General features: G+C 51.1%; 14 protein-coding genes across 14 annotated transcripts; 8 read left to right on the top strand and 6 right to left on the bottom strand.

Annotated features, from left to right (window-relative positions):
- Positions 1–185: 185 nt before the first annotated feature.
- PtrM4_006480 (Yippee zinc-binding protein) lies at positions 186–896 on the bottom strand (the record flags this gene model as incomplete). The annotated part of the gene is made up of 1 exon (XM_001930653.2): positions 186–896. One exon carries the CDS (start codon positions 894–896, stop codon positions 186–188), a length of 711 nt encoding a protein of 236 aa, XP_001930688.2.
- Positions 897–1730: 834 nt separating this feature from the next.
- On the top strand, positions 1731–2857 carry PtrM4_006490 (uncharacterized protein; the record flags this gene model as incomplete). The annotated part of the gene is made up of 2 exons (XM_001930654.1): positions 1731–1959; positions 2007–2857. 2 exons carry the CDS (start codon positions 1731–1733, stop codon positions 2855–2857), a joined length of 1080 nt encoding a protein of 359 aa, XP_001930689.1.
- A 69-nt stretch (positions 2858–2926) lies between these two features.
- On the top strand, positions 2927–4669 carry PtrM4_006500 (SPS1, Serine-threonine protein kinase; the record flags this gene model as incomplete). The annotated part of the gene is made up of 1 exon (XM_001930655.1): positions 2927–4669. The coding sequence occupies one exon, from the start codon at positions 2927–2929 to the stop codon at positions 4667–4669; it is 1743 nt and encodes a 580-aa protein (XP_001930690.1).
- A 1540-nt stretch (positions 4670–6209) lies between these two features.
- PtrM4_006510 (Tymo-45kd-70kd multi-domain protein) lies at positions 6210–8021 on the bottom strand (the record flags this gene model as incomplete). Its single annotated transcript, XM_001930656.2, has 1 exon — positions 6210–8021. The coding sequence occupies one exon, from the start codon at positions 8019–8021 to the stop codon at positions 6210–6212; it is 1812 nt and encodes a 603-aa protein (XP_001930691.1).
- Positions 8022–8863: 842 nt separating this feature from the next.
- Positions 8864–9364, bottom strand: PtrM4_006520 (uncharacterized protein; the record flags this gene model as incomplete). The annotated part of the gene is made up of 2 exons (XM_001930657.2): positions 8864–9045; positions 9190–9364. 2 exons carry the CDS (start codon positions 9362–9364, stop codon positions 8864–8866), a joined length of 357 nt encoding a protein of 118 aa, XP_001930692.1.
- Positions 9365–11088: 1724 nt separating this feature from the next.
- On the top strand, positions 11089–13484 carry PtrM4_006530 (Fungal-trans multi-domain protein; the record flags this gene model as incomplete). Its single annotated transcript, XM_001930658.2, has 2 exons — positions 11089–11222; positions 11348–13484. The coding sequence occupies 2 exons, from the start codon at positions 11089–11091 to the stop codon at positions 13482–13484; spliced, it is 2271 nt and encodes a 756-aa protein (XP_001930693.2).
- A 390-nt stretch (positions 13485–13874) lies between these two features.
- Positions 13875–14340, bottom strand: PtrM4_006540 (mitochondrial 54S ribosomal protein mL60; the record flags this gene model as incomplete). Its single annotated transcript, XM_001930659.2, has 3 exons — positions 13875–13927; positions 13983–14212; positions 14291–14340. 3 exons carry the CDS (start codon positions 14338–14340, stop codon positions 13875–13877), a joined length of 333 nt encoding a protein of 110 aa, XP_001930694.1.
- Positions 14341–14578: 238 nt separating this feature from the next.
- On the top strand, positions 14579–15142 carry PtrM4_006550 (TRS20, Subunit TRAPP, an ER-Golgi tethering complex; the record flags this gene model as incomplete). Its single annotated transcript, XM_001930660.1, has 1 exon — positions 14579–15142. The coding sequence occupies one exon, from the start codon at positions 14579–14581 to the stop codon at positions 15140–15142; it is 564 nt and encodes a 187-aa protein (XP_001930695.1).
- Positions 15143–15996: 854 nt separating this feature from the next.
- PtrM4_006560 (uncharacterized protein) lies at positions 15997–16713 on the top strand (the record flags this gene model as incomplete). Its single annotated transcript, XM_001930661.1, has 1 exon — positions 15997–16713. One exon carries the CDS (start codon positions 15997–15999, stop codon positions 16711–16713), a length of 717 nt encoding a protein of 238 aa, XP_001930696.1.
- Positions 16714–17073: 360 nt separating this feature from the next.
- PtrM4_006570 (Dimer-Tnp-hAT domain containing protein) lies at positions 17074–19275 on the top strand (the record flags this gene model as incomplete). Its single annotated transcript, XM_066102802.1, has 4 exons — positions 17074–17385; positions 17422–17774; positions 17871–18609; positions 18658–19275. The coding sequence occupies 4 exons, from the start codon at positions 17074–17076 to the stop codon at positions 19273–19275; spliced, it is 2022 nt and encodes a 673-aa protein (XP_065965004.1).
- A 99-nt stretch (positions 19276–19374) lies between these two features.
- On the top strand, positions 19375–19889 carry PtrM4_006580 (uncharacterized protein; the record flags this gene model as incomplete). The annotated part of the gene is made up of 2 exons (XM_066102803.1): positions 19375–19579; positions 19690–19889. 2 exons carry the CDS (start codon positions 19375–19377, stop codon positions 19887–19889), a joined length of 405 nt encoding a protein of 134 aa, XP_065965005.1.
- A 33-nt stretch (positions 19890–19922) lies between these two features.
- Positions 19923–22453, bottom strand: PtrM4_006590 (Dimer-Tnp-hAT domain containing protein; the record flags this gene model as incomplete). The annotated part of the gene is made up of 2 exons (XM_066102804.1): positions 19923–20102; positions 20129–22453. The coding sequence occupies 2 exons, from the start codon at positions 22451–22453 to the stop codon at positions 19923–19925; spliced, it is 2505 nt and encodes an 834-aa protein (XP_065965006.1).
- Positions 22454–23242: 789 nt separating this feature from the next.
- Positions 23243–25179, top strand: PtrM4_006600 (Nucleo-P87 domain containing protein; the record flags this gene model as incomplete). The annotated part of the gene is made up of 3 exons (XM_066102805.1): positions 23243–23807; positions 23863–24799; positions 24987–25179. 3 exons carry the CDS (start codon positions 23243–23245, stop codon positions 25177–25179), a joined length of 1695 nt encoding a protein of 564 aa, XP_065965007.1.
- A 417-nt stretch (positions 25180–25596) lies between these two features.
- PtrM4_006610 (WSC multi-domain protein) lies at positions 25597–26758 on the bottom strand (the record flags this gene model as incomplete). The annotated part of the gene is made up of 4 exons (XM_066102806.1): positions 25597–26021; positions 26049–26264; positions 26317–26516; positions 26616–26758. 4 exons carry the CDS (start codon positions 26756–26758, stop codon positions 25597–25599), a joined length of 984 nt encoding a protein of 327 aa, XP_065965008.1.
- Between the last annotated feature and the right edge of the window lie 286 nt (positions 26759–27044).

Raw genomic sequence — 27044 nt, forward strand, 5'->3', positions numbered from 1 at the left:
TCATTGGAATATGTAAATATGGCATTTGGGGTATCAAAGTGATGGTCAGGGGTTGTTGGAAATGTATCCAGATATCTGATCGAATATCAGGCTGAGGTGGGGTATATGTCGTAGTGGGGATTGAAAGTATGCGCCGATGCCTGCATATAAAAACGCCATGGAAAAGTGATAAAGAATAATCATGCCTAACGCGACAGATCGAGGTGACCGTATGCGCGGCGCTTCCTTCTCTTACTTGCCAGCTGAGGAGTCCAAATCCCGCTGAACAGGTCCTCACATTCATCTTCGTCCTGCGAGTCAAATTCAACATCTTCATCTTTGGTCTCATTCACCATGCCGTTGTCCTCTTCCTCCATATCCTGCTCCCACTCGGCTCCTTTGACAATTCTCTTTGTCTCCAGTATGTACTTGCCAACCTTGTACTTCTGGCTATCCTCGGCAGCATCCACATACTTCCAGCCCAACACGCTACCGCAGCTACGGCAGCTTATGTCAGACACGGTGTGAGCTCCCGTGACTAGCTGACGCGGCTGAGCTTTGTGTGTGAGTGTATTTGGTAAACTTCCATCTGACCAGCCAGTCGCGGACATGTTGCCACCCGGAAGGAAAGTAGATGCCGATGGGGGGCTGACAAGGTATGCTCGGCCATGTCTACCAGTGAAGCCTTTGCTTATGATGGACGACGTAGGTACAAGGTCTACGAGACACTTTTGGCAGCGAAGGTGCGATGTCGGTCGCGTTGCCAGGAAGCTTGTTGGTTGTGGCGGTGAAGACGATGGTGAGGGTGTCGTCGAGTTTGTGGCATCGCTGACAGCAGAGCTCCGACGCCGGCGAAAGGGCAGGCTCGGAAAGAGATAAAGCGGAAAGGGGGATGTTGGTGAATTCAAGTTTAACATGGTGCGCTATCTGTTCTGTGAAAGGATATGACAGAGGCTCCCCTGAAGAGGTTTGCCCTCTCCCTTGCGGGCTTTGTCAACGCGATCGCGTTGATGACGTGAGAAAGACGGAGGATAATGTACGGTAAGGTAGCAGTAGCGATAAGGACGCCACAGCCGAGGAGCGGGGCAGGGGTGGATGATGCACCTCAAACGTTTGACAATCACCCCTCACACACTTTCTGACCGTCAAGAGAGTCGGTTTTGCAAAGAAGGCAGCGGGGACCTGAAGAAAGTAGAGAGAAGAGAGGAAGGTAAATGCTTGCAGGTCATGGTTTTGATTCAGCCGCAAGCCGCTGTCCAATCTTGGTGAGTCCTCAGATCATGCGCTCGATTATTCCCAGCATGCCGTCACGAGATGCGCTGGCTTCGCTGTCCGCGCCCGCATGGCCTTATTGGAACCAACAGACCCTGCAGATACATTACCGTGGGTTTGCGATAATCATTGCATGCGCCTAGCAAACATGTTGAGGTGGTTACATCCTTGCCACGACCACCGCAGGCGCTACTGTTGTAAGTAGTGGCGTGTTTGACAACAATGGCAAGCTCCTGCACGATCAATGTTGTCTCCAACTTCCATTTCAATCTTTCTGTCTGAGTCTACTTTCCTATACGTCGTGTCCAAGGTTCCTTCTTTGTATGGTCAAACATCGAACCACAACTTCATGTTGCCCACCATGTCCCACCCTTCTTCTTGCATAGACCTTCTGCGATACTCGCAGTGTCTATCCAACATTGTTACTGCGCTCAAGTACTAGTATTGATTACCCACGAACCATCCGAGCTACCAAGATAATGCCTCTCGTCCAATCGGGAAAAAGAAAGGATGCTCACAATGCTCTCCAGCTGTCCCGCGATAAGGGCAAGGTGCGTGTCATTGAACGATCTGCAGCACTGCTTTCCTCAATGGCCGGTGGCTTGTCAAAGAACCCACCTTCGCGCAGCAATACTCCAGTTGGTCGCACCTTTACCAACCTTCGCCGTGGAAACCTCAAGCTCTTCTCCATCTTCCGAAATGGCAAGAGTATGTAGTCCAGTCACCTTACCTGAACTGCTACTGAACACTTGAAGGTTCTATTCCAAGCTCTGGGGATGCTAGGTCTACCAGCATCAGCTTAGTTAGGAACAAGCCCAAAGAGGCACCACAGCTCGACGCTGCCAAATCCTACTCCAATACTTCTTTACAATGCGCTATGATTCTCGACAAACCTATAGCTCTACCGAATCTCAACCTAGATCCAGATAGCACATCGTTGCTCCAACTTACAAACCCTGCTGTCTTCGATGGCGAATCCGAGCCTTTCCTCGGCGCTCGCACCCCACCTCCTACCCCTATAACCACCAGTTGGTCATCACCGACTCTTTCTCAACAGCTCACAACCAAGCTCTCAAACGCCCTGATGAACAACGATACAGTAGTACACCGTCCAAAGCTAAGCTCCCGGCCAACTGTTGAAACGAACCACTTCCGGCAGCCAAGTACTACGACCTCGCCCAAAACTCCAATGTCTGAAGCTCCTTCTCTTCCTTCAAGCGTTCTCAGCCCTGGCGGTAGTCTTTCGCCTTTGAGCCAGTCAACTGCACCTACGTCCTTGGTTTCCTCAGGTGGCCCACTGTCCGCTGAGACGATACATTGTGCCCTCGCAACCGATATCTCACCTTGTCTTTCTCGTGAGCCTACGGCTGAACACCCCCCTTCCCGGTTTCTAGTCTTTCCCCGCCAAGATGCGCCACAGCTTTGCGCGCCTTCTGTTGCTACAATAGAGATTGCAGCTGCGGCGAAGATCTTTTTCGAGTCACATTTCAACCAGCTCATTTCTACCAGAGTCACACCAAGATCTATGCGCCGCCGACAGATGGAACGCAAACTCTTCGCCATGGCTATCCCTATTGAACAACGTCACTGTAAGCGGAAAGAATAGTATCTGGCCGAGACCCATCATCTTCGACAGACAAGGGTTATGAAGTCAAACACACTTGCCCGGCAGACGATGAAGGGCGTACACATCTCAAACTATGACATCGTTCGTGTTCTTGGAAAGGGCAGCTTTGGCGTTGTTCGCCTTGTCCGCGAAAAGAGCGACAACTGTGGCAATCTGCGAGGAAGCATCTGTAGCATGGGATATCCCGACGGATCCTTGACACCAAAGGATGAAAAGTCCTCGCAAGCCATCCGCAAAAACAAGCAGGTCTTTGCTATGAAGGTCATCAGAAAGTCTGACATGCTTCGCAACAGCCAAGAGGGGCATTTGCGCGCAGAGCGAGATTTCCTTGTCGCTTCCGAGAATTCTCGATGGGTAGTACCTCTTGTTACTGCCTTCCAAGACAACAACAACCTATATCTTGTCATGGAATACATGATGGGAGGCGATTTCCTGGGTCTGCTTCTTCGAGAAGATGTCCTAGATGAGAGCGTCGCCAAGTGGTATCTTGCAGAGATGATACTCTGCGTCGAAGAGGCTCACAAGATGAATTGGATTCATCGTGATGTCAAACCTAACAACTTTCTCATCACCTCGTCTGGTCATCTCAAGATCTCCGACTTTGGCCTCGCCTTTGACGGTCACTGGGCTCACAATCAAACATACTACAACGAACAACGCTACGGCCTACTCCGTGACCTGGACCTGCATGTCGAAGGCGATGCAATTGATGTTGAGGAAGAGAGGAATCGCAGAAACGCTCGCGATGCCATGGAAATCATTAATGGCGCTGCAACACCGCGCGGGCGTCATCAGCCCAAAGAGGAGTCTCCGAACGGGCCCATCATCGACTGGCTGAATCGTGAACAGCGACGCCAATTCGCAAGGAGCGTTGTAGGTACAAGTCAATACATGGCACCAGAAGTCATCCGAGGCGAGCACTATGACGGTCGCTGCGACTGGTGGAGCATCGGTGTAATTTTATACGAGTGTCTCTACGGTTGCACACCCTTCTTCTGCGACAATCGCCAAGCCACCAAAGCCCGCATACTCGATCACAGACGCTGGCTACGCTTCCCATCTGACCAGCGGTATGCCCGCCCAAACATCGATCGCGTGCCTCTCATGTCGGTGTCCCACAACGCCATCGACCTCATGATGAGACTGCTCGAGGAGCGACAAGATCGTCTCTCAGCTAAGCGATACCGCGAGAACGACTGGGTCCTCCGTGATAAAGCGGCTGGTACGCGACGGCACCGGAGTAGCAATACTTGTGGGCATATCGTGTATCCCAACGATGCTGATGATATCAAATCCCATCCCTTTTTTCGCAACATCCACTGGTCCTCGCTCCATATAACTCGTCCGCCATTCGTCCCTCGCGTACACAGCGGCCAGCCCATTACCAAATACTTCGACGACGAGGCCGAAATCATGAGCGCGTCCGATCACCTCGACTCCTCCAGTTATGAGATCCGTGAGGGATTGGTGGTCCCCGTTGCCGTTGGCGAGGACAAAACCACACCACCCCTTCAACCTGCCAGCAAACCCAACGAAAACGTAACGACACATGGCGTATTCCGCCAATCGCTCGACAACATAAAGAGGCGGAAGCGTGAGAAGAAGAGGCCACGAGACAAGCTCCTCCGCGATCCGGTGGTTGGTCGCACTGTGTTGGAAATACGGAAGAAAGGTGCTTTTGTAGGGTATACGTATCGCAGGCCGAGGTTTTCGCTGCCGGAGCTGGAGGAGAGAATTGATGTGGCGAGGGTGCAGGGTACAAGGGGTGGGATCTTTGCTGCTAGTGCTTGAGAAAGATGTGTAGGCACTTTTATGTTGGGAGGGTAGAGAAATTGAGGCTTTCATAGGGGGAGATGTAGGATTACAATCGTTATTTTTGGAAGTGAGGGTGTTGAATGGACTCCTTTCCGGCGCCTTTCTCTATCCTCTTTATATCCTCACCACCTCCCATAACCTCACCATCCCTGTCCCCATTCTCCCCCCTCCTAAACAATCCTCCTCGCCCCCTGCCGAAAACAACCCAAACCACACCTACCACCACAAAAAACACCACACACCCCATCGCCACCCCAAGCCCTATACTAGCCGCGGCCCCAATCTTCCCTCCATCTGCCTTCCCTCCATCCGACTCCAACAATGATACCGACAATATTGTCTTAGTAGCAGCAAAACCCAATCCACCACTTACACTCGTCCGGAATGAAGGCCTATCCTGCGAGGTGGAAATAGGCAAACCCACATCAAAACTCGTGTACGCGGTTGGTATATCAGATGTGACAACGATGGGGATAGCTATTGTGGTACCGGGAAGCGCAGTTGGTGTAGGAGAAGGAAAAGGGGTAGGGGTTGATGAGGCGGTTAGAGTGATGATTTGTAGAGAGGTTCCTGTTGTTGGTTCGGTAGAATCGAGATAGGGGTCAGGATTGGGAGGTGGTTGGATATCCGAATCGGGTAGTGCGGGCGAGAGTGTGGTAGGAGAGGGAAATATGGTTGGATCCGAGGCCATGGGAGTGTTACTGGACGATGGTGGGGGATGAGAAGGGGTGGGAAGAGGAGGTGTATGTAAAGTAGGAGAACGATATCAGGATGTGATAATAATGTCCGCAGTGTGGTGTGTGGTAAAGTGTCTTTTTCTTTCACCTTGGTAATGGAAAGATGGAGCTACTGGTTTGCTTCGCGTTTTGCTCGCGTTATGACGTGACGAGTTTATGTGCTGGCGCATGGTGAGAGATAGGTAGTTGAGTTTCGTTTGCCCCTGACACCTAACTGTGGTTTCCCAACTTTACATGCACTCTCCGCACAACACAGATGTTCACTATCGAACAATCATAATGATATAGTGGTGATGTTAATATTTGACTACCTCTATGTTGGCCTACACTATCGGCACAACAGCAGTGAGTGATGAGAGATTAAATATACTCAACTCCGGCAAAGTTACTTAGCGGCCGGCCACCGTGTGTTCTCCACCCTCGATCTCTACCCACTCTTCTTTTTTTGCTTGGCCTTCCTTCCCTCCCTCCCCATGTAAATGCTCCACAAACTTCCCAATTCTAAAACTCAAGTTGATCCACAACGAGCTTTTAACCCCAACCAACCCCCCGCTGACCTCGGGTATGAACGCCAATGCTAACGGACGACAAGAAAATGCGACGCAAGGAAACAACAACAAAGAAGACCAAACACTAATAAAAAGATGGTTGATGCAAACGACAATTCGAGAAAACAATTTTTTCCAAAAAAGGGGTAGAGAAACAAGGTTGGTCATGATAAAAAAAAGTTCATCGCTCATAACTTCGTTCATCGCTCTCTCCTTCTCTTTCTTCTCCAATTACGCAACATAGGCGGGTGGAGCCTCAACTTCATCTTCGCCCTGCCAGAACCCACCCGTGGGAGCCGTCTTGGTACGAGAATGTGAGGGTCGTCGTTGACCCGATGATTTATCTTTTTCTTCCTGTACTTTTCTCGCTATTTCCTGTGCCATCTTCTGCATCCAGGCTTGTTCCAATATGCCGCCCGAGCTAGACATGAGGTCGGCATTGGGTGGAGAGGAAATGCGAGGTGGGGAGCAAAGAGCGGATAGCGAGGAGACTTTGTCAAAGGACAGGGAGCGGAGGAGTGGGGAGGTGGATTGTTGTGCTTGCCGCAGTTTGTTGCGGGAGATTGGTGGACGGCGGGAAGACGTGTGGGACACGAATGGATCTTCGAGATGAGCGGGAGGTGATACTGTCCGTTTCGACTTTGCGGCCTTGGAGGCGTTGGGTATTAGAGGTGCGGGTGCGAGGAGTGGTCCGAAAGTAGGGGGCTCCTCTGGTATCCGCTTTGGTGTCCCAACGTCAAGGCTGCCGCGCCGACTCTCAAAACGTCGGCCGGGTTGAGGAGGGCTCGTAGGTGGTGTAGCAAGCTCTTCCTCTGCTTCCCTCTCCTCTGGAATGACACTGGATGTGTCGGATACCTGTGTACTCGGCAGCGGCGTGTTCGCTTCTGTTGAGACGCCAGAGTCTGCGCCATCTTTCCTTCGCAGGTCGACAACTCGCTTCTTCCGTTTCCGCATGCCGCCCGCACGTGAGCGTCCCGAGCCGAGGCTGATACCAGCGGATGTAGAGTAGGACGACGCAAGGGTGGGTCGTGAACTGAGTGTCTCATTGCCGGTGCTGCCAGACGCCACTGATGATGCGCCCGACTTGAGGCTTCCAAAAGTCGACTGTATCCTTGACAGACTGCCTTGTGTGAGGGCGGGTGTAGCCGCGCCTGATTCTGCCCGGTCTGGATGACCTGCCCAAGCCCTAAAGACGGCTTCGCGAATACCGGGTGTAAAGAGCGATAGGGTACGTTGCGACTCGGACAGGGCGGCTAGGCGCAGGATATTCTTCTGTGAGAAGGAGGCGTGGATCTCGCCCGAGTCGAGTGACATGGCCGAGATCTGGGCTTCGTCTAGCGGGTTGCCAAAGGCATCAACGGCATCTTCTGGTGGAGAGGCAAGGGGATCGATGGCTGCGGTAGTATCGTTTGCGCCTTCTAAGCGCTCTTCTGTTTCAATTTCTTGGTACTCTGGCGATAACATACGTAATGACAGCCTGTGAATGATGGCGGGCAAATCCTCCATGAACAAGACACGCAGCTGCCCCTCAATCTCCTTTTGCAGGTAGTCGCGCACAAAGGGTATCGAGTCAAACGTCGACGACACCTTGAGCGACTCCAGCGGGTCGTTCCTGAAGACCAGCGTCAAGCCCTTTTGTTTGGAGAAGACCAAGATGACAAAGCCGGACAGACGGATATTAGATAGGGTAATCTGCAACGGTATCGTCAAGCCCGCTGCCGCAGCTAGTGGTTGCGGCGAGGCAAAGTCTGGTTTATTGGAGAGATATGTCTTGAGTGGATTTGCCTGCACCTTTGTCTTTAGAGTCAGAAACGCGTCACCGGCATACGACATCTTGAAGATGCCCCTAAATCTATCCTCGGCCAAATCGCCAATCTCCAGTATTTCCAGCTCGGGCGGGGTGGTGCCGAGGTTCAGCTCCGTGACGATGATGTCGTCGACGATGATGGGCGGCTTGGGCGACTTGTTCAAGGCAGTCGTGAGCATGTCACGGGCCCGCGACGTGTCGGCGATGAGCGGCGACCAGTTGAAGTTGAAAGCCATGATGGGTGAAAGCGCTCAGTTTGTGATGCGTCGAGAGTCGAGACTACCACGGCGCGGGTGCTGGGGATTGGCAGGTTAAGCTGCTGTCGCGTGCATTCGCCATGCGACCACACGGAACAAAGATTCGCGGCGGGGGGCGGTTCTATCGCGGTGCGAGTCGATGGCGGGGTAATTGCTGGATGGACGACAAGATTCTAGCGGTGTAGGCGGGCGAGGGAGTTGGGTCGGGGGGGTTATTATGGTGTGGTTGCAGACTGCAGACATGGCAGAGTGAATGTGAATGAATTGCGTGGGCAATTGCGGCACTGGAGGGGATTTTCCGGACCCCGGTTAGCGACGTCAGGGATAAGGCAGCTCATTTCACGCCAGCTTTTTTACTTTCGTCCGCTCCGGCTACACTACGCGAGCTTCAGGAATGGCGGTGAAAGCGGCTGGATGCCTTTTGCATGCACTACATGCTGCCAGACTAGGGCCCCGCGCCTGCTCATTCGTCGGTATCTTTACCTTGCCTGTCGACAAGTTTCAAACACCCGAGCCCGAGCCAACGCTGCCTCTATCCGCTGTCGCTCTGGCCGTTATCGCGTAATTTCCTACCGCGTCTATCCTGGTCGAGACACTTCGTCATCGACGCCAGCTACCCCGGCCATGTCACAATGGCGAGTACGGCATGGCCAATGGTGCAAAAGGGGAATTGGCGGGCACATCTGCCGACTGCGCGGGTAGATCAAAGTATAGCCGTCAAATTTGTTTCAATGCCGTGTGTGTGATGGCGTGAACGTATGCCTCGTGAAGCCTGCGTGGTACATGTGAATGACCTAGTAACTGAGACACCTCATTCCACCCTAGTCATGCGCCTCGCCCTCCCTCAGCAGCCTCTCCACTACCTCAACCTTGTCCTTGAACCCCTGCTTTTTATCCGTCCGACTTCCGACCCGAATATCGCTTTGAATCCTCACAATGCCATTCTGATGCAGCATCGAATGGCACTGCCCGATGACTCGCATCACCTCGTCCCACGAGCCCTCTTGAAACTGTTAGCACTGTTCTCCAGAGTCCACTGTCTACCCCGCCCATTTCCAAGCCTTTCCCGGCCGAGAGGGGTCTTGTCTCGGACGCGAGGGGTTGCCGCAGCATCTGGGCAATCGAGCACTTGTATGGAGACACGTACCAACAGTCGTCCCTGCAGAGTGCATCGAATAATCAAGTCCGCTCTTCTTGAGGAGCCGCTGTACCTCCGCGACTTCTTTTGATACAGAGGCGGTGGGGGTACCAAGTGGGATGAGACAAAAGTCTGCAATGCACGATGGCGGGGTCGGAATGTTTGTGTCGTTTGACGATGCCATTATGAATCGTGAACTCAAATTCAAGTTGAAACGTTATCTCTGCAGTAGGCGCACTTTGTTCACTCGGTAATTGTTTGCGATGGTGTTGTGGAAAAGTGTGACGTGGTGCACAGATCTGATGATCCCGAGGTCGGATCTGAGGATCAAAAGCAGGAACCAACCAAACAACTTCCAGGGTCACCCCATTAATAGGCCACTTATTGGAGGGATGGCTGGACATGGTCTATCAACAAGGAAAGAAATACCGAGTAGATAGAACACACGTGTGTGTCACGAGATCTGAGAATCCTTCAGTCCAACAGCTAAAAAATTATTATCAGCCATGACTTTCACATGCTTAGAACTTTCGAGACATGCAATCAGGTGCAGCTATGAAACAGGCACAGATCTACCACACCACGAAAGAACCGTAACTCCATCTATCCCATGATGCTTTTTTCTCCGCTTGGTGTTCCCTTAGTGTTCAAATAAAGTTCTGTCACCGCAATACCAGCTAAACCATGTATAAATTCCATCACATGCTCGTCGCAGCTTAGCACTTGGGTGAACATCTGATAGTGCGGTTGAACATCGTTGTTCGTAATACGATAGGTGTGCCTAACAGCAGTTATATACTAGAGTGACAAGTATCTTATGTCACCCAGGTGATCACATGCTCGCAGTCACTTAGCAAAAAGCAGATGCGTATTCTAATCTGAGGCGATCTGAGAGAAGCAAAAAGAGGCTAGCGTCCTACTGGACCTCGTATGCCGAAATCTCAGCTAGGCCCCGTGAACCTTCGCGTACCTTGCACCAAGGTATCCCACACAACGCCAGATAAAAAAGAAACTCCCCATGAAGAGGAGGATGGTTACGACTGGCTATGACTCATCTGAGGCTCGAACTCAGGACCTTCAGTGGACGAACACAAGCATCTGTGAGGATGTTATGTTAGACTGACGTGATAACCAACTACACCAACGAGCCGTGTTACACCAATCATGTGATTTCGATGGTAAAAAATTGAGACGCAGCCTATATAATATCATTCAAATTAAGAGGTTTACTACGGACGATCAAGCGAATTTGGTAGGGTGGGTGACGGATGGTGGGGCAGTAAGATGATTTTGCGTGGAGCCATTCAGGCTTTGAGCTGAGACGTGGACGCTTGACCTCGCGAACCAAGGAGCTGGATTGCTAGCGCATCATGCGCTTTATGCTATTCCGTCAGCCTGTACGTTTAAGTGATATATAATACTTTGACAACTACGGTACAGGTAAATACTTCTTGTTCTATTCCTAACAGGCGTATCTGGCGCCTACAGTGGCCTTTGTATACTAGCATGTCGACTGTTTTATGCCGCCCAGGCGCATACTAGCATCGGCAGCCATGGTTCCATCGCCGAGCCTACCACTTGTTCTGGCGATGTGGTGGGGAGATACATGCCTACGAGCACGTTAGGTTGAGTCAGGGGTCAACACTGCGCAATTCATCGAAAATCTATAAGTTTTTAGTGCATACACTAAGAAATCTTATTAGTACAGAAACATCTAACTACATTGTTTCTATTTCCCAGAGGTCTGGATCATGGTCAAAGTTGTGCGCCGGCTACTCGTATTTCCACCGTCTGACTTCGGCCCGACCGTCAGCAATACCCGACGCCAATGTTTCCCCGCGTCTTGCGATTCCCACAATACCCGACAACTTCAAACACCGATACTGCCAGTTGCTACGATGCTGAGATATGGAAACAAATGCCCCACAACAGCCTGCTGGTGCACAGGCAGTCGCCAACCAGGATGAGGACGAAGCAGCAAAGGTCAAAAGAACGCAAATCGCGTGTTTGAATTGCAGGAAAAGGAAGAGCCGGTGTTTGCTGTAAGTAACGAGTCTTCTTTGTTTGGTAGCACGCGTCGCCGATCTAAGTCTCACTCGCGTTTCGTTGGAGTTTGTTTTCGCAGGAATCTTCACCCACGTATCTGGAGTCTGATAGAATCATGCAGAGACTCGGACAACTCCATACCATGTCTGCGCTGCAAACGCGACAACCTCGACTGCGTGCTCGGTGGTAGTAATCGTGGTGGGCGACGCGAGCGGAAAAAGAAACGCGTCGATGCATCGCAAATACAATCTGAAGAGCAAACTCAACAGCAATTGCCAACACTCACTGCCACTGCCTCCGAAGGTAGCTTTCACACACTAGGCAACCTAGGGACTACATGGTCGCAAGATCCAGCCGTGCAACCGTTTGGTGAAGAACTCCAAGGAGACCCATCTGAATCTTCAAATACGGACGAACTTCCCTTTTCTAATCTGCAAAATCCATCAGATGCGCTGGATATATTGGCCAAGGTAGCTGGCGAATCTAGCTCCAATGATGAGACTATTGGCATGGGAACTGTCAGGGCGTCTTCTTTGAGCATGCCTGCACCACTGTCGTTTTCGTACCCTCTTCTTGATCGGGGCATACTGACAGTACACTCCCTATGCCAGCTGCTCGTTCGCTTCCAACAGCAGTACCATCCATTCTACCCCCTAGCTCCAGCTCACGCATTCGAAGCATCCCATCTTTCGGAAATGGTAAATAATGAAGCCCACCTACTTACAGCCATCCTTCTTATTGCGTCAAAAGACCTCGTCGACGAACCCCATATCTATGAGGCCTGTTCAGAGCATATGAAAAGTCTTGTCTCGACCTTGGCGGCTGGGGGAGATGCCGGCATTGAAGCAGTAGAAGCTTTACTTCTTCTAGCTGAATGGGCGCCATATACCCAGCGTGGTTCTGGAAAAGTCGGCAAAGGAGAAGAAGATAAGGAAAGTTGGATGCACGTCGGGCTTGCTTTGAGGATTGCCTACTTCCTCGCTCTAGATCGATATTCGTTCCGCTTCGTAGACCAGGGGAAGGATCAGGATCGTCATCGTAAGCGTCTCATTTGGACGGCTGCTTATGTGTCCGACCGACATATCAGCATCAGGATCGGGAAAGCGTTTTGGTCTCGAGGCCCTGGTCCCTTGACCACTCTGCGAAGAGAGGATTACCCATCGTTGATTCCGAAAAGTCCAAACGAGGAAGATCACGCTTCCATCTTCCAAGCCAACCTGGAGCTCACGCAGCTATTCAGTAACGTACACGATACATTGTATTCGAATCCCAGCTCGAGCTTTCGATCACACATGAGCGGTAGCTACATCAAGTTCATTGATGACTTTCGCTCCGCCATATATGGCTGGAAGAGTGTATGGGGTACATTAACATGTTCACCACCTCTGAAAGCATGTTTACTCATGTCTTACGACTACTTACGCCTATACACCAACGCCTTCGCTTTCCAAGCCACAGTCCTCCGTGCTCTTCCATCATCATCATCGACACCTGGCGATCCGACCGGCGGTGGTCCAGTCGGCAGTAGCATGGGTCGAATGCAAGTACCTCAACGCGTCTTCGTAAACAACGTCGGCGCAGTAGGCGACGCACGCTTCATCTACGAAGGCCTTGACGCCGCAAAAGCCATCCTCACCACCGTCAACAACTTCGTCGACCCCGAACGCTCACTCCGCTTCATGCCACTACGATACTACCTCTACCTCGTCTACGCCGGCGTTTTCCTCTACCGCGCGCGCTGCACCGGTGTGATCAGCGCAGACGAAGACCGCGCGATCCGCGCCATGATCAACGAAACAGTCGCGCGCCTCCAACGCAGCGCAGTCGGTTCCGGAACCGGTATCCAACACCCCGGCTCCCGCTACTCCCAGCTCCTCAAACTTCTCTGGGCCAAAGTACCGAAGAAAGATAAGGCAAATCGGTCTTCGTTCCGCCACCCGGGTACCCATATTGCTAGTACGCCAGTTGACCAGAATGGGTTTCCTCAACATCCCGTTATGGGCAGTCAGACTAGTCCACAGGCTAGTAGTACGGGCACGGGCGAGAGTCCGGCGCTGACGGAGCAGATGGGGGATTTTGGGTGGACGGATCTGGGGGCTGTAAATGAGTTTGCGGTACATGGGGGTGGGAGTAATGCGCCAAGTGATGAGGCTGCATTGTGGAATGGCTTTTTGCCACTTGATATGGGATGGAATGCGCAGGGTTTGGGGTTTGAGGGTATGAGTCTTGATGGTAATGAGTTGGGTATGCTGTTTTGAGTGTAAGAGTAGAATGGGCGGTGTTATGTATATTGAGCAGTTCTAAGATATACATTGTCTTTTCGAACCATATTTGCGCCTTGAAATATCGATTTTTTTTCAAGCTCGCAAACGTCTGCTTTCATACAATCGTCACCCCATGGCTCTTCACACTCTCTAGAGGATTTTCCTTTAGACGACAGGCTCCACTTGCTTCAGATGGCCCCTAGTGAAGCTAGATCGTAGAGAGAACAAGCTGAGATGATTATGGTATGTGTGGGCGTGGCTGATCGCAATTGAGTCACAATTGGGATGAGAACGCAAAATATTGCCGTCCCACTCACGCGCCATACCCATGTAGATAACATAAGTACCAACAAAAAAAGATACACGTGATAGCCAGTCCATGCCCTAGAAACCCGGCGGGTTAAGTCTCTGACTAACCCTCGTCCACTTCGGCACCTCTGCAACACTGTTAGCTCATCCCCACACACATACACCCGTCCCAGTCCCACATACTATGTATACCCTTCCGATACCTCTTCACTTTGCGATCGAAAACGGTGTATTTATCTTTTGGTAGCATCTCCTGCTCTGTGGGCATCTCCATCTTCCAGCGCTCCACTTTCTTCATGCTCTGGCCCATGCGCCGTAGTGCCGTGTCAAGAGTAGATACGACGGTGTCGACATGGCGGAGACGTTCGCGTTGACGGTACTTTTGGTGCCTGGATAGGCGCCAGGGTACTTTCCTGTGCAGGGGGTTAGTGATGGGTTATGGTTGTGGGTGCGATGGATTGGGGTTGGATTGGGAATTGGGGGGTGCGCACCATAGAAGACCGCCCGACAGCGGGTTTGTGAGGCGGAAGGGACCAAACATGACGGGAATTGGTGGCGCGGGGCGGAGGACGGATGCGCAATGTGAGCTATGTAGTCGCGATATTCGGTGGAAAAGAGACTCCCGCGGACTTTTCCTTGGCAGCGGGTGAGCTAGTCAGCGTGGGGAAGGGAGCTCGACCACCACCACCACCACCACCAAAGATCTCCACTCCACAACCTCTACGTCTAGGACTTTACCAATCGCAATCGCCTAAAACACAAGGTCTCTACGCACCACCATGTCCTACACCTTCTCCATCCTCTCCCCGCTTGACGTCCCGTTATTCACCCACGACTTCGGCACTTCCCGCAGCGGCGGCACAGGCGTCGCAAACTACACACCCTCGGAACGCGCCCTCGTGCCCTTCATCCTCCACTCCTCGCTCGATATCGTTGAAGAAGTCCAATGGGGTCCCTCCACTTCCAGCGGCTCGGCACCCATGTACCTTAAGCACATCGACAAGTACCAAAACTGCTTTGTATCCTGTTGGATTACAGGCGGCAACACGCGCTTCCTCCTACTCACACGGCCACGTGATGAAAGTCTAGGCTTGACCAGTGGAGGGGCTGGCGGCGCGAGGGGTAGTTTGGCGGGGGGCAGGGCGGCGTTGGGAGCGAGTGCTGGGTTGTATAATCCGACGAGTCCGGCGACGGAGGAGGCGGTTAAGAACTTCATGGTGGATGTTTATGAGGCGTGGGTTAAGACTATTATGAATCCTTTCTTCACGGTCGGGAATGGTGAGGTGGTCAAGAGTCCGGTGTTTAGGCAGAGAGTGGCTACTGCAGCGAAGAAATATTTGTGATGGCGTGGGATGGGAGGATAAAACGAAATTAGAATATTGGACGTGTATCTCTCTGCGCAGCAAGGGTCGTGTAGAATTTCTACCTGGGACATATGAGGACGTCGACCAGGTTGGACGAATAACCTCAACCGCCTCGAATTTCCAAGTCAAGGCAGACGGCTATAGAGAAAGGGTGCCATTGGGCTTAGTGCTGAAGACACGAAAGCCCGCGTTATTCCTTGCGAGGGCACTACCAGCTTCCGATTGAGCAAGCTGTGTACAACAGGATCATATTCCATGGCACATAGGCTGTATGCAGACCTGTCTTAGCGAAGCAGATAAGGCACAGCTGGCACACGTACGCCAACCCACATAGTCGAAGGCTACGTCAAACTCCGTCTCATAGCATACCCGACGGCCATGCAAGCTTTAAGACTTGCATACATTAAAAACCTTTGCTCTACACCGCCGCTTCGTACGATAAACCTTGTTATAGCTTAGATCGTGGGTTAATTGTATCTACATAATTACTAGTTGGCTTTCATACAGTCTTACACGTCTGCCTAGCATGTTTGTATCAAAACATCAACTATAAGCTACGCTAGCTTTACCTACCCCACCTATCTTAGACTTATAGTCACCGTGACTTTGATTGTTTCCTCTGCTTTGCGCTTTTCCCCATCCCTAATCTGCAGTCACCTAGTCTCCCACCTTCACATGCGCGATATCACTACTCCACTCTACCTCACCTTAAAACCTCAGAATCTCGCCTAGTATAGCACTTTGATCCTTTACCTCACCATCTGTCTCTATCCTCTTTTACCTTGTCGTCCATCTTACTTCCAATCGACCAGCTGAAAGCGGTAAGGCCGATCATGCCGCCGCCACGGCCACCACCGCCAGCAAACGCAAACGCAGCAAACACAGTTAACAATGCAACAAACGCAGCAAACACAGTTAGTAACACAAAAAACGTAGCAAACACGGCAGATATACAATGGCTCGCTTTCCGCCGCCGACACGACCAAGAGTTGAAGAAATTTCAGCAAGATGTAGGAGACAGAAGGAAGAAGTTCGAGGAGGACGTACAGAAATACAGACTGGCATTGCTGGGGAAACATAAGAGGGAGGAAGAAGAGTTCTGGAAGGATTCTAGTAAGAATGCGATGGAAGACAGAGCTGGCAGTGGTGATGGTACCAAGGCTAGTGCGAAGCATAGTACTGCAGGAAGGAAAATAGCTGAGAAGAAGAAGCCGGCGATAGAGAAAGAGAAAGACGCGAGAGCCGTGAAGCAGAAAACCGACAGACTTGATAAGAATGCTGGGGACAGGGCGTCGGCACAGACGGTAGTCAAAGACAAGAAAGCGCCGGTCGCTTATAGCGATCTGATGTCGGATAACGAAGAAGATGATGAAGACGAACTGGTCGAGATAAAGAAACCGAATACTGCATCTGTACCTCCGTCAGCCAATACCACCAAGAAGTCCGCTGCTCCAGCACCCTCAACCAAGCTGACTACCCAGCATACTTGTCAACGAGCGAGCCGGCTCGCTCAGCTCGCTCGGCTTGGACGTTTTGACCAAGCCGAATGAGCTGAGCGCGCAGTGCGCGCTTGCAAGCCGAGCGAGCTTAGGGATAGGCGCTCGCTCAGTCAGCTTGCTTAGCTTGGTTGGATGGAGCGGTTGGAAACTTGGGGCTGAAGGACTTGGTGGAGGGGCAATCTCACGATGATTTTTAGGTGTAGTGCGTAAGTTCGAAACCTAGTTATAACCTAAAATACACTCTTTTTTGCTATATTTCTAGCAAATAAGCTACTAAATTTCCGGCTAACGGCCTGGCAACAATATTCTCCTTCTGCGACACTTCACTTACTACTTATCACCCACCACACTCACCTATACTCCACCAACGCGTCTCTATTTGCAGCTATTATCTACCTCGCCGTTGCTATAATGCCAGCAAAAAGAACATGCGTTAATGCTCTAGAAATCGCGACAACTTCGAAGCGCCCTAGAGTCGCAGCGCGTCATCGCGGGACTGCCAGCCAACCTGTGCTAGTCGATACTCAGCCATTCTCACCATCTCCACCTCCTCCACCGCTGTCGCCGCGTCAAGCTCTCGTTGCCGCGCCACAAGCACCAAATTTTGAAGCGACCCTCCGAGAGTCGCGCGCCGAAGAGACGATCATCCCACCACCTAAGGGCAGCGAGCATGCCACTGTTGCAGCTTCAGGAGCAGCTAGCGAGGCTGTCGACAAGGGTTTCGTATAGGTAGAGGACAAATACGACGGCTTTAATTAGAGTCGCTACCCAAAGCACTGCAAGCCGCCCACATCACTTTCGAACCGAGCAAGCTGGGTATACAGCCATGGCTATCGCATCGCCTTGCGCAGCAACGTCGCAAAAGTTACGTGGATCTGCCACTATTGCTATAAGCACAAGTTCACTACTGTTGGCCGTGGCATACATAACGTCTCGCAGTCTCCATCAGCGCCAGCACGTCATCTCGGAGAAGACAAGAAAGTTCATGGCTTGAAGCCTCCAAGTAAGCGCACTACCGTCGCTCCTCGGAAAGAAACTCTCCTCGAACGCGCCCTTCAGAAGGGCTGCTCTCAGGCTGTTGCCAACGAGCTTACCAACTTCAATATACAAGAGTTTAGGCTTGCGGCCGTTACCTAGCTCGTCGAAAACAACCTCCCACTCTCACAATTCGAATCATCGTCTTTTCGCAATATGATATAATTAGCTAGCGTAGAGGCAGAACGAGCCTTGTGGGCATCTTATAACAGCGTCTCACGATACGTTATACGCCTGTACAACTACCTGTTACTAAAGGTTATCGCAAGCCTTTCAGAATCAATGAGCAAAGTCTATGTAAGCTTTGACGGATGGACGACAAAAGGTGGCAAGCGCGGTTACTTAGGTATCGTCGCCCACTACGTTGATAGCTCTGGCGAGCTCAGGGACTTGCCTATTGCGCTCCCACAACTGACAGGTGCCTACACCGGCGAGGCTATGGCTGAGGTCGTGATGGCAATATTCAAGCAGTTCGAAATCACTGTGGGCAAGCTCGGTTACTTCGTCCTCGACAACGCACATAACAACAACACCACGATTAACACTCTCGCCTTGCAGATAGGCTTTAGCGCTACTGAGCGTCGCCTTCGCTGCGGTCCTTATACGCTTAATCTCATTGGCCAGATGCTACTCTGGGGTGAGGAGAAAGAGTCCTACGACAACGAGGAGACTGAGCGCGTGAACGAAGCTGAGAATATGGCTACTTGGCGAGGCGATGGACCATTAGGAGTGCTTGTCGCGGTTATTAACTACATCAAAACACCACAACAGTACGCTCTTTTTGAGAAGTATCAGAAGCTCGCTATTAGGGACCAGCCTGTCAACGCGCCAACAGAACAGCACAAAATCAAGGAGCCCGTTAAGCTAGTTGTTACTCGCTATAACTCTTACGTTTCGTGTTTTAAGCGCGCTGTTGAGTTGTAATTAGCGGTTAATAGGTACGCCAACTACCATATTTAGAAGATTGAAACTGAAGACGCGTACGCCCGAAGTCGTAACAACAAGCTGCCTGCAGCGCCGGATTGGATGAGGTCTGATGGGATCAATGCCCATGACTGGCAGGTGATTGCTGAGTATATTGATGTGCTTAGGCCACTAAAACAAGCTACAAAACGGCTTGAAGGCCGCGGCAAAAGCGGTGCTTTTGGAGCAATCGCTGAGGTTATTCTAGTATTTGAATACTTACTTGGAGTCTATGAGGACCGCTTGCAAAGCTATGAAGACGTCATTTATGATGAGCATACAGAGTCACCCGAAGACCACCTTGCTATCAACCTCCGCGCTGCCCTAGTTAAAGCCCGCGAGTACTACAACAAGCTCGACCTCTCGCCAGCTTACTATGCTGCTATAATCCTTCATCCTCGCTACAAAAGCTACCTTGACGCAGCGTGGGCGGATAAGCCTGATTGGCTAGAGAGCAGCAACCGCAAGTTTCAACATTTGTGGGCGGAGTACAAAAGCTTACCGAAGCCGCGCTTACGCTCTAAAGTTAGGCACAATGATATAGAAGACGCTATTAACAGCTTTATTAAGCCGGCAGGGCTTACGGAGAACGAGGAGGATGAATATGAGGCTTAGAAACGCAGCGAACCGATCGCTAGCGAGGGCGTCGACCCTATAAAATACTGGGTAGGACTCCGCGATCGCTACCCCAGCCTTAGCAAATTTGCTATCGACATGCTATCAATCCCAGGCTCAAGCTGTGAGTGTGAGCGCTTATTCAGCGAGCTGGGTGACCTCCTCGAGCCCCGTCGGCGCAGCATTTCTCCGCAACTTCTAGCAGCAATACAGTGCGATCGACGATGGATAAGAGCTAGATTTGGCAGTGGTGAGGTGCCTGTAAAGGAGGCTATCAGCGATGAGGAGATGGACGCGAAATACGGTGTACATAAGTGGGATATTAGCTGAGAAACTCAACACCAAGGTTTCTATATAACTTTCCTAATCGGGACTGAGCCCATCAAGCCGAGCGAGCTGACAGCCCTGTTTCAGCCAATCCGAGCGAGCCGAGCGAGCTGCTGGCCTCCGCTCAATTGGCTGAGCAAGCCAATTGGCTGAGCTCGCTCAGCTTGCTCATTGACATCTGTGTTGCTCAGCCAATTGAGCGGAGGCCAGCAGCTCGCTCGGCTCGCTCGGATTGGCTGAAACAGGGCTGTCAGCTCGCTCGGCTTGATGGGCTCAGTCCCGATTAGGAAAGTTATATAGAAACCTTGGTGTTGAGTTTCTCAGCTAATATCCCACTTATGTACACCGTATTTCGCGTCCATCTCCTCATCGCTGATAGCCTCCTTTACAGGCACCTCACCACTGCCAAATCCAGCTCTTATCCATCGTCGATCGCACTGTATTGCTGCTAGAAGTTGCGGAGAAATGCTGCGCCGACGGGGCTCGAGGAGGTCACCCAGCTCGCTGAATAAGCGCTCACACTCACAGCTTGAGCCTGGATTGATAGCATGTCGATAGCAAATTTGCTAAGGCTGGGGTAGCGATCGCGGAGTCCTACCCAGTATTTTATAGGGTCGACGCCCTCGCTAGCGATCGGTTCGCTGCGTTTCCAAGCCTCATATTCATCCTCCTCGTTCTCCGTAAGCCCTGCAGGCTCAATAAAGCTGTTGATAGCGTCGTCTATATCATTGTGCCTGACTTTGGGGCGTAAGCGCGGCTTCGGTAAGCTTTTGTACTCCGCCCACAAATGTTGAAACTTGCGGTTGCTGCTCTCTAGCCAATCAGGCTTATCCGCCCACGCTGCGTCAAGGTAGCTTTTGTAGCGAGGATGAAGGATTGTAGCAGCATAGTAAGCTGGCGAGAGGTCGAGCTTGTTGTAGTACTCGCGGGCTTTAACTAGGGCAGCGCGGAGGTTGATAGCAAGGTGGTCTTCGGGTGACTCTGTATGCTCATCGTGAATGACGTCTTCATAGCTTTGCAAGCGGTCCTCATAGACTCCAAGTAAGTATTCAAATACTGGAATAACCTCAGCGATTGCTCCAAAAGCACCGCTTTTGCCGCGGCCTTCAAGCCGTTTTGTAGCTTGTTTCAGTGGCCTGAGCACATCAATATACTCAGCAATCACCTGCCAGTCATGGGCATTGATCCCATCAGACCTCATCCAATCCGGCGCTGCAGGCAGCTTGTTGTTACGACTTCGGGCGTACGCGTCTTCAGTTTCAATCTTCTGAATATGGTAGTTGGCGTACCCATTAACCGCTAATTGCAACTCAACAGCGCGCTCAAAACACGAAACGTAAGAGTTCCAGCGAGTAACAACTGGCTTGACGGGCTCCTTGATTTTGTGCTGTTCTGTTGGCGCGTTGACAGGCTGGTCCCTAATAGCGAGCTTCTGATACTTCTCAAAAAGAGCGTACTGTTGTGGTGTTTTGATGTAGTTGATAACCGCGAGAAGCACTCCTAATGGTCCATCGCCTCGCCAAGTAGCCATGTTCTCAGCTTCGTTCACGCGCTCAGTCTCCTCGTTGTCGTAGGACTCTTTCTCCTCACCCCAGAGTAGCATCTGGCCAATGAGATTAAGCGTATGAGGACCGCAGCGAAGGCGACGCTCGGTAGCGCTGAAGCCCATCTGCAAGGCGAGAGTGTTGATCGTGGTGTTGTTGTTATGTGCGTTGTCGAGGACGAAGTAACCGAGCTTGCCCACAGTGATTTCGAACTGCTTGAATATTGCCATCACGACCTCAGCCATGGCCTCGCCGGTGTGGGCACCTGTCAGTTGTGGGAGCGCAATAGGCAAGTCCCTGAGCTCGCCAGAGCTATCAACGTAGTGGGCGACGATACCTAAGTAACCGCGCTTGCCACCTTTTGTCGTCCATCCGTCAAAGCTTATATGGACTTTGCTCATTGATTCTGAAAGGCTTGCGACAACCTTTGGTAACAGGTAGTTGTACAGGCGTATAACGTATCGTGAGACGCTGTTATGAGATGCCCACAGGGCTCGTTCTGCCTCTACGCTAGCTAATTGTATCATATTGCGAAAAGACGATGATTCGAATTGTGAGAGTGGGAGGTTGTTTTCGACGAGCCAGGTGACGGCCGCAAGCCTAAACTCTTGTATATTGAAGTTGGTAAGCTCGTTGGCAACAGCCTGAGAGCAGCCCTTCTGAAGGGCGCGTTCGAGGAGAGTTTCTTTCCGAGGAGCGACGGTAGTGCGCTTACTTGGAGGCTTCAAGCCATGACCTTTCTTGTCTTCTCCGAGATGACGTGCTGGCGCTGATGGAGACTGCGAGACGTCATGTATGCCACGGCCAACAGTAGTGAACTTGTGCTTATAGCAATAGTGGCAGATCCACGTGACTTTTGCGACGTTGCTGCGCAAGGCGATGCGATAGCTATGGCTGTATACCCAGCTTGCTCGGTTCGAAAGTGATGTGGGCGGCTTGCAGTGCTTTGGGTAGCGACTCCAATTAAAGCCGTCGTATTTGTCCTCTACCCATACGAAACCCTCGTCGACAGCCTCGCTAGCTGCTCCTGAAGCTGCAACAGTGGCATGCTCGCTGCCCTCAGGTGGTGGGATGATTGTCTCTTCGGCGCGCGACTCTCGGAGGGTCGCTTCAAAATTTGGTGCTTGTGGCGCGGCGACGAGAGCTTGACGCGGCGACAGCGGTGGAGGAGGTGGAGATGGTGAGAATGGCCGAGTATCGACTAGCACAGGTTGGCTGGCAGTCCCGCGATGACGCGCTGCGACTCTAGGGCGCTTCGAAGTTGTCGCGATTTCTAGAGCATTAACGCGTGTTCTTTTTGCTGGCATTATAGCAACGGCGAGGTAGATAATAGCTGCAAATAGAGACGCGTTGATGGAGTATAGGTGAGTGTGGTGGGTGATAAGTAGTAAGTGAAGTGTCGCAGAAGGAGAATATTGTTGCCAGGCCGTTAGCCGGAAATTTAGTAGCTTATTTGCTAGAAATATAGCAAAAAAGAGTGTATTTTAGGTTATAACTAGGTTTCGAACTTACGCACTACACCTAAAAATCATCGTGAGATTGCCCCTCCACCAAGTCCTTCAGCCCCAAGTTTCCAACCGCCCCATCCAACCAAGCTAAGCAAGCTGACTGAGCGAGCGCCTATCCCTAAGCTCGCTCGGCTTGCAAGCGCGCACTGCGCGCTCAGCTCATTCGGCTTGGTCAAAACGTCCAAGCCGAGCGAGCTGAGCGAGCCGGCTCGCTCGTTGACAAGTATGCTGAGCAAGCCAATTGGCTGAGCTCGCTCAGCTTGCTCATTGACATCTGTGCTACCCAGTCAACCAACGCCGACACACCAGTGACAAAACGCGGTGAACTGACACGTTCCATTCCTTCTACAACACTTGAATTTTTCGGTAACAAACCAAAGCGTTTTGGGGTAAGTGGTTAATGTAAAGGGACCACCTAGGTGACACAGAATACTTGATAGTGCGGGCAAACACCAAATAGGCATTTCTAGCGCCTATAGTGGCTTTTGTACACTATTATGTCAATTATCTTGTGTCACCTAGGTTGGGGCTATAAATAAGGGATGTTTTGGCTAACGAGTATAGCAAATTGCGCCGTTCAAACGTGAGATGAGTGCGTTTACTCTGGAAGCTGCACCGGCTCGACAGGTGAATAGTTCAGCGAATACGCCTAGAGAACAGTCTGTTCAAGGTCAAGTTGGTGGGAAGACAACGTTTGGCGCCCCGGCTACTTCTTCGGCCTTTAATGGTTCACTCGGAAACTCGATGTTTGGGTCTAGCTTACCTGGATCTCGAGCATTTTCAGCATCGGGATCTAACGGTACTGCGTCGCGACCTTATTCCTTGTCTGGTTCGATGTGTGCTACGTCAAAGACACCGGAAAATCAGGGTTTTGGCTTTCAGAGGCGAGCTCCTGGGCAGTTTTCGGGAGCTAGTCTGGCACCCCGACCGCAACAGGATCCAATCGAACAACCAGCTCAATCAAAAGTACCTGAGAAGCCATCGTTCAGTGATCTCATATCGGAGCGTAGGAGCGTCGACGTTTCCCACCAAGCTAGGGTATCGACAGAAGAGGACGAAGGGTCACTGTTCATTCCGGAACAGTCGACTGTGGATCGTGGGGATGATGTGGAAGTAATTGGTGAAGATGTACTCATGTTTGAGGCTCCACGAAGTAAGTTGTGAACTCTGAGTGTTTTTTTTTTGATCTGAAGCTAACGACTCTATAGCTCCGAGCACACCAAAGCCACAGCAGCATATCCCTAACATGATTCCATCGCCATGCCCCACCGGGCCATCAACACCCGTCACGCCCTCAACACCTAACTTCAGAAAGCCCATAGTTCCTGCTAGCGCCACCAAGGACGCCATATCAGCTTTCAAAAATGTGCGTGCGGGCTCCCAAGTTTCAGCCTCCAGTATGCCAGCACAAAACCTTACGCGAAGCCATCGCAACGCATCAGTCGTGTCTGGACTCTCATCATCTTCACGTACAGCGACGATCAGAAAACGCAACAGAAAGGTTGTTAACCTAAGCAGTGACGAAGACGAAAGCGACTACGCGCCTGAACCCTCCGACGACGAAGAGGAGAATCTAGAGTTACCTTTGGGAGTAGGACAAGAGCCAAAAGCCGATAAAACCAAAATGAGAAAAGTACAACCAGGGCCGGTTTCGAAGAAAGCAAAGACGGACATCAAGACAGGCAAGAACCCCTTTGGTTTCGATATCTTGGCCCAATCTATGTCAAATGTCAAAAACAGTCAACTCGTTCCATCGACACTAAAGAAGCTACCGAAACCTTCACCTCAAACTACCCTACCACCCAGCACTAAAAAGCCCATCTCAGCAAACATGAAGCCCAAAAAATCTCCCCGCCTCCCCGCCCACCGCTCATCAAAGCTCGCTGCCGCATCGAAAATATCCCAGCAACTCGCCGTCAATGCAGACTCCCTCGCCGCTCAAGAGGCACCAGAAAGCGGTGCGGTCGAAAACGTGAGAGACGGACTGAGAAGTATGAGTCTGACGCCTGTTTTGAGCGATAAATCGACGGAGGATGTTGAAGCATTGGCTGGGTCGAGGCTTACAGGTACTGGGGGCAGGGGTAAAGCGTTGAGGTCGCGTCCAGAGTGGATGGCTTGGACAAAGAGGAGGCAGACGGGAGATAGGTATTTGGCTAGCATTGGTGAGGGTGGGAATGTGGATGAGGACAACGACGAGGATGTGGATGGAGAGGCAGAGAGTAACGAGATTATGGATGATGCGCTATGGAAGGCGCGGACATTGAGGGAAGAGTAAGGGCGACTGGACGTGTGCGAGGTTTGGAGTTATGCACGATATGCTAACTTTTTTCAGGCAAGAGGGGGTTACGTGCGTAACGTCAAGGCAGTTTGTGTATGAGATGGCGCTGTCGTTTGTCGTTGTCGTCTCCCAAGGCATTCGCGACTGGGAACACTATGATCCTATTGGATTATCGTTGCGACATAGCGATGACTGCGAGACTCTCAACGTAATCGTCAAGAGTCCACTGGGTTTGTCAAATTTCTAAAAATCGCGATTGGCTCACGATGCGACAGGGACGAGAGTCGCTTCCGGAGTTAACTTAGTGCCGATAAGACTGGTGATCGTATGCTATGATGTTGATGGTACCGTGACTTGTATATGCAGAAAGATTGCTTTTTCTGTATGAGATTTTGGTGACAAGATCTCCGAGAGGAGGGCGAAAAGGCTGATGATCATCTCGATTATTAGTCATGAGCTTGACAGTTCTGTGAACTAAGATTTTTCGCAATGGAGATTTGCATTTTTCTATATAAGTCCCATGTAACCATGTCTTCCTCATCATCCGCACTGATAAGTACCCTATCATCTCCAAATATTCGCCCCCTCCATTGCACCGATGCCCATCCCCGCCGCGACTAACATGCTTTGATCTTGTCCTTCTATTTTGCTACTGGAATTCGAATCAAACCTTCATCTCATAAACAGAGTTCTTCCATCCGCCACCACACTTTTGCTTGTTGTTACCAGAGCAAGCATTACCACACAGAGAGTCGTCCAATAATTCCGGCTCGTACTTGAAAGAGTTGCCACAGTGGCACTCTTTGCCATCCTGAACACCAAAGTATCTGTATCCTTGGCAGGCAAAGGCGCATTTCATGATTGTCATTTGATTGTTTGTATCCATCTTATCAGCCAATACCCGGTTCCTGGCGTCGGAGTAGCAACCAAGATACGTGACGGCTGCCTTGTTCTGGCATTCACTCAACGCTGCCGTTGAGTTCTTCTCTTGCTGAAGAAGCTCTTGTTCCTTCTCACTGCGTCGGTTCTCCAAGTCCTGCTTGTCTTTCGAGAATTCCTGCTCCGCCTCACTCTGTTTGTTGGATGCTTCTCGCTGGCTCTCGATGAGCTATTGACTCTTCTCGTTGAGATCGTTCTTCGGGTTTTCCTTGTCCTTGAGGCATTCTTCCTTGCTTTCTTGACAGTCGTCGAGAGATGAGTCGCTGCTGCTGCCACCGCCGGGCTGGAGGAAATCGGGGATGGATGTCTTGAAGTTGAGGCCGTTTTCACAAGTGGACAAGCAGCTTTGGTTGCTTACCGACGGATCTGCACAAGTGAGCGATGGCTTCGCGCCTGATTCATCTGATTAGCTATACAAAATATCAAAGCTGTTTGATGTACTTACTATTTTCGCACTTGTACGAATTCCCGGCAAGGTCGAGGGAGCTGCTGAGAACTTGTTGGGCATCAATGCCGTAGACGTTGGCACAGAGACTGGACGCGAAGATAATCCAAGAAGCCCTAATCTTGATTACGAGTCGATGGGTAGTTTGAAATGGGCGTTTAGCTGTTTCTGATTGATCAATGTAACTTCTGGTGTGATCACTTCTTCATATTATTAGTTGCTGACCCGCTTCCCAACTCCCGCCTCTTATGAGGCCACGCGGCAGAAAGTCGGTCACTTGCGATCTAAACAAACGAAACTATTGACAGACAGTGCCTTCGGCATCAGTATGGGGTGCCGAAGCTAAGTTGACATGTTCGTCGAGAGCTTTCCTTTTTGAATCCTTACTTTTTGAAGCTACCCAGGTACTCATCGTGAAGCCTCGGATTTGCTTGATACCCATCTTGACGGTTCGTATGCGGCTAACCATGTAACCTCAACTCTTTGTTTCTTAACAATCAGAGTCTCAGTTTGGAAGATTAGCATGCAAACATTATGACAAAGCCGTTGGATCTTTCAAGATATACAGGCCATGTGAAGCAACGGGGTAGGAATTACCTGTTTGGACGAGTTTGTTGCGGTATAGAAGGAGTATCGATGCTGAACAATGTAGTTTCAGGAACATATAGAAGGAATGGAGTGCCACTTACTAAATAACATGTTTCTGTTCTATATCCTGTGTTGCGCAG

Source organism: Pyrenophora tritici-repentis, chromosome 1 (assembly GCF_003171515.1).
Source record: "Pyrenophora tritici-repentis strain M4 chromosome 1, whole genome shotgun sequence".
In the NCBI taxonomy this organism is placed as follows: domain Eukaryota; kingdom Fungi; phylum Ascomycota; class Dothideomycetes; order Pleosporales; family Pleosporaceae; genus Pyrenophora; species Pyrenophora tritici-repentis.